Source organism: Vigna umbellata, chromosome 7, assembly GCF_029865625.1.
Source record: "Vigna umbellata cultivar VRB3 chromosome 7, Vumbellata_1.0, whole genome shotgun sequence".
Lineage (NCBI taxonomy): Eukaryota > Viridiplantae > Streptophyta > Magnoliopsida > Fabales > Fabaceae > Vigna > Vigna umbellata.
Genome location: NC_142171.1, coordinates 38,584,255 through 38,588,787, shown reverse-complemented (window position 1 = coordinate 38,588,787; position 4,533 = coordinate 38,584,255). Strand labels below are relative to the sequence as shown.

Here is a 4,533-nt window from a genome sequence, read left to right as displayed (position 1 = left end):
AAAACAGGTGATAAATTAATCATAGTCAAATCACCAATGAAAAAAATAAAACTTTCAAAAATTCTTTCTGGTGACGAGAGAGTTGAGTGTTGAGAAGAAATCTAAGTGTTGGTTACAACCTTGTAGATCAGATGAAACCAATAATCAATAAAAACGGATCACCATGAACCAGCTATGCTAATACATTGTAGATGTGCCTTTGAAATCAATATTAAAATTAATATAAAAGAATAATTTATTAATTTATGTATATCAATAAATAATTTTGTAACAACTGTGAGATTACATGTGTTCCCACTTTTCTTCTGCAGAGAATTATAAAACTGAAAGGATTAAGTGTAATTGCAAAATAAAATCAGTTTGTCCTCTTATTTGCAACTTTTTTTAGAAGATGAATGATTTCTTTAAGATACTGATATAATTATATTGAGATTATATTTTATTTTAAAAATATTAATTTATTTTATCTGAAAAGTAGTAAAAAGATTTGCAGAAAGAGGGGAAAATATTGTAAAGGACAAAATACATTGCTGGTGAAGAGTTAACTTTTAACTAGCAAGAAATGACGTCTTTTAAGATTAGCAACAAAACATAAGTAACTAAATTTTCTCAATTAGTTTAACTTTCCCCAATCTAGGGAAGTGCCCTTATATCCTTTTCGTGTTGTTTTGTCAGTCTTGTTGTCCCACTAAACAGATGTGAGGTTTTTTGTTTCTTTAGTGTTGTTTGGTCGGTCGTGAAGTTATCCAACCCAATATACTTGCATGTTGACTGGTCAGTGACTAAAACATAGAAGCTTTAGCAAGGGTAGGCCTTCCATCACGATTCATAGACATTCAGCACAGAAGAATTTTATGTTTCATGTCTAGATGTTGGTCTCAATCGAACCCAACAAAGCATTGACGTTCGTCTCGTTAATTCTTGCTTCTTGGATATATGTTACAAGCACCCAAATCAACCTTGTTAAGAAACATTTTAGTTCTTTCTAAATATTGGATTGTTTTCAGGCACTATATGATATTTCCTTTTGCTTAAATTGCAATGTTTATTTGTTTTTCCTACAAAATTCATAAACAACCCAACAAAAATTACTTTATGTATCAATTCTCTTCCAAAATGAGAAGTTAGGATCATTTCACATGAACAATAATTATAGCTCTCACCTCCACATATTACATTCATACTTGGCATGTTGTGGCTGTGCCTCCACATCCTAAGTTTTTGTAGCTGTTCAAGTAATCTGACTATAAACCAAAACTGTTAACACCTCCTACCCACGGAACCACTTAAACTCACACCTTATTAATCCGAAACACACTCTCGTTGAGAATGTTTCCAAGGAATTCCAAGACAAACCAAACAAAATGAACTTTGGTGAAGGAAGAAAATTCACATTTCATCACTTGGAGGTTCATTAGAAGGTCCTTCTGCTTTACTACTCTTAGTGTTTGGACTATCATGTGAAGAATTTAAACATGATCCAACTGTTAATTCATCACTCTTATAACTTAAGCACCCAGCAGCATCCATCACCCCCATAGGACTTTGAGGCACATGTAGCACCTTGCTTCCTACACTAGCAGCAACATTGTTCAAGGACAAATCTCTTATCAATTCAGCACACTTTAGAACTCTACCCTGCAAAATGAAAGGAAATTGCATAACACAAGTCAACCGTTCACTATTATCAATTCAACAAGATGAAGGTAAACTCATCCCTACATGCTCTATTTGGGAACAACAACCTCACCTTCTCTACTATAAAGAGATCAGCAATGGACTTATCCATATCTTTCGCTTGTGATTCTCCTAAAACAGAAACTGCCACCGCAGCAGCAATTTCAGAAGGCCGGAATTCCAAGAAGTCGATACCTACAATTGTTTCCCGAAAAGCACTCTTCAAACTCGCTACACCTCAACGAAAACAGAGTACAGAAGGACCAAATATTCAAAGAGTAATGAGAATACCACTGATTATACGGAGGATGAGCTGCACTGATATTGCAATGGATGATTTTGTTGGGTGTTTCTCACAAGTGATCTTGCTAAGGAAGTATTCTATGAAGGAATAAGGAGTTAATGCATACATTTTCCATCTCAACTTGCTTAAGACCAGTAGTTCCATTTTTTTAATGGTTTTAGCTTCAAACACAAACTTTGGTTCCCCAACCTGCTCATCATCAATATCGATGGGGAAATTAGAGGGTAATATACATAACAAAATCATATTTAAGACAAGATTGCAAGATTCTACTATACCTGTAAATCTACAGATTGAGGCACTCTAATCTCGTCCATTTTAGCTGCAATTGACAAGCACGCTACAGCTAACAATTGCACAGTCCAACTTACACCTTTCTAAACATACCAAGAAAAGAGACCAAAAACACCAATTAGGTAATTAAAATAAACCTAGTAAAACACAAACATGAACTTTCAGGCAATTTGACCTTACCGGTAAGTCAAAAACCGATAGGAAGCGATCCAAGTAGTTCACAGCCAAACAAAAACTCAAGGGTCCAAGGCCAAAATAAGCATGAGCCTGTTGATCACGTTATACAAAGAAAAATCCAGTCACTAACACAATTAACCCAGTTAAATAAAAAAGATTGTGATTTGACACATTCATCACACGGTTTCAACCAGTATGAAACAGAATTCATTTCTAAAAGGAAAGGGAAAACTACCATCAACTTAAGAGATTCAACAACTTAGAAAAAATTGGCGATCGCACCTAGCTACTTCCTCAACTTGAAAATCAAAATTGAAGGCAAAACCATTAACCATTTCTTTTTTTTTTTTTTTTTTTTTGCAGAAGTCAATTGAGACTCGATGAGAAAGCCAACATTGCATTAAAACTGGTATTAGAATCAGACAAAAACAACTCTTTCATACGACTCAAATCCCATTAAAAACAACCAACCCACCAAGGCAAGAATCCACACAAATCAATAAACAAAAAAAAAAAGCTAATTAAATGGTTTATTTGTGATGCTCGTCGAATGAAAATGGAAACTTGAAACATCAAAAACCAGAAATCAACATAACGATTACCTTCCAAATCCAATCAAGTGCATCCCTCCTAACACCCAAAGCCAACTTCCCGCTCCTTAGTCTCTGCAAGTAATCAACCCTCGGGAAATGCTCCCTCTCTCTCGCCACCATAGCCCTCACAGTTTCCTCACTCTGGGGCACAGCACATGCTAATTCCTCCGATCCACCACCATCTTCATATTCAGAGTGAAGGTTCCGGTGGTTCCAGCAATGCAAGATTCTAGAATCATCCGTTCCATCACATTCAAAATCATCATCAAAGCAGGTGCTACTGTTCTGTGAGTTATGAGCCATTGATGCAAAAACGGCTGTGCTAGAACAGAAGCAGCATCATCAAAAGGGGTAGGTGGGGCTAAGGGAACAAAATAACTCTGTGGGGCATTTTGAAATGAGATGGAAAACCCATGTGACAGTGTTGAGCATAGAGTGAAGTGTGGAATGGGAGAATGAGGAAAGGAACCAGCTTTATGTAGGAAGCGGGTTGTGCTTTTAGGGAAAAAGATAGATGGGGCAATCGAATAGGTGGTGTCCATGGATACCAAAACCCAAAAACAAAGGAAAAAAAATTATGATATGGTCATAGGTCATTGGTCATGTGGTTATGGTGGTGGGTGCAAGAACAAGTAGGAGTGTAATTTTGTCAAGATGGAAGAAAGACCATCCAAAGCCAAAATCAGGGAAACACAAAAATATGGTGGATCCATCTTTTGGCATAAGTATTAACCTATTTTAGATTTAATGTTCTTTTTTTTTCAAATTTTGAATTATTTAACATGTCTGTATAGTTTTTTGGTTTCTAAAGAAAAATGTGATTGAAATGTTTTTAACATAATACTTCTTTTAACTCTCATTGAGTTTTTATTACATTCCATGAACCTTTTTGAAGTCTTTAATTTATGTAATAATAAACGTAATACTCTATTTTAATTTTCACTTTTATTGCCTATTTTAACTCTTTGAATATATTACAATTCACTTTGTTTTATATTCATTCTCTCTTTTAAATTTTATAACTAATAAATCTTATTTCTATTCTGCTTTATATTAACCTACTTAATTGTGTTATGTTTAAATCGACATCTTTTTTCTTAATTAGAAAATGCAATTCAATCAGAATCAACAATTTTTGTAATTATTATTATCACATAGAAATTTATTTAAAAGGTATTTTAAAATATAAGAGAAAATGTTTTCTAATTTTGGTAAATAATCTCTCTGGGTTATATCAAAGGCTGAATTAATGGAGTACAGATGAATTACCTGCTAACTTTTCTCTTCTTTTTTTTCATGTTTTCGTACAAGCATAAATACGCTTTAATTGTCATTCTTTACTTAAATGTTTTCTGATAAATATTAAAAACATAATCGCTCGAGGTGATTGATTGAAATTATTATTTTTTTGTTCATTACTCAAACAACAAAAAAATAAGTTAAACTTAGCCATTATTGTCATTTTAAAATAAAGTAATTTTTACATAG

General features: G+C 33.8%; 1 protein-coding gene across 1 annotated transcript; it reads right to left on the bottom strand.

Annotated features, from left to right (window-relative positions):
- Positions 1-1,070: 1,070 nt before the first annotated feature.
- LOC124826761 (cyclin-D4-1-like) lies at positions 1,071-3,732 on the bottom strand. Its single transcript, XM_047299688.2, has 6 exons — positions 3,055-3,732; positions 2,456-2,542; positions 2,260-2,358; positions 1,969-2,170; positions 1,751-1,872; positions 1,071-1,638 (listed from the first exon to the last, which is right to left on the bottom strand). The coding sequence occupies exons 1-6, from the start codon at positions 3,346-3,348 to the stop codon at positions 1,390-1,392; spliced, it is 1,053 nt and encodes a 350-aa protein (XP_047155644.2). The 5' UTR covers positions 3,349-3,732; the 3' UTR covers positions 1,071-1,389.
- Positions 3,733-4,533: the final 801 nt, after the last annotated feature.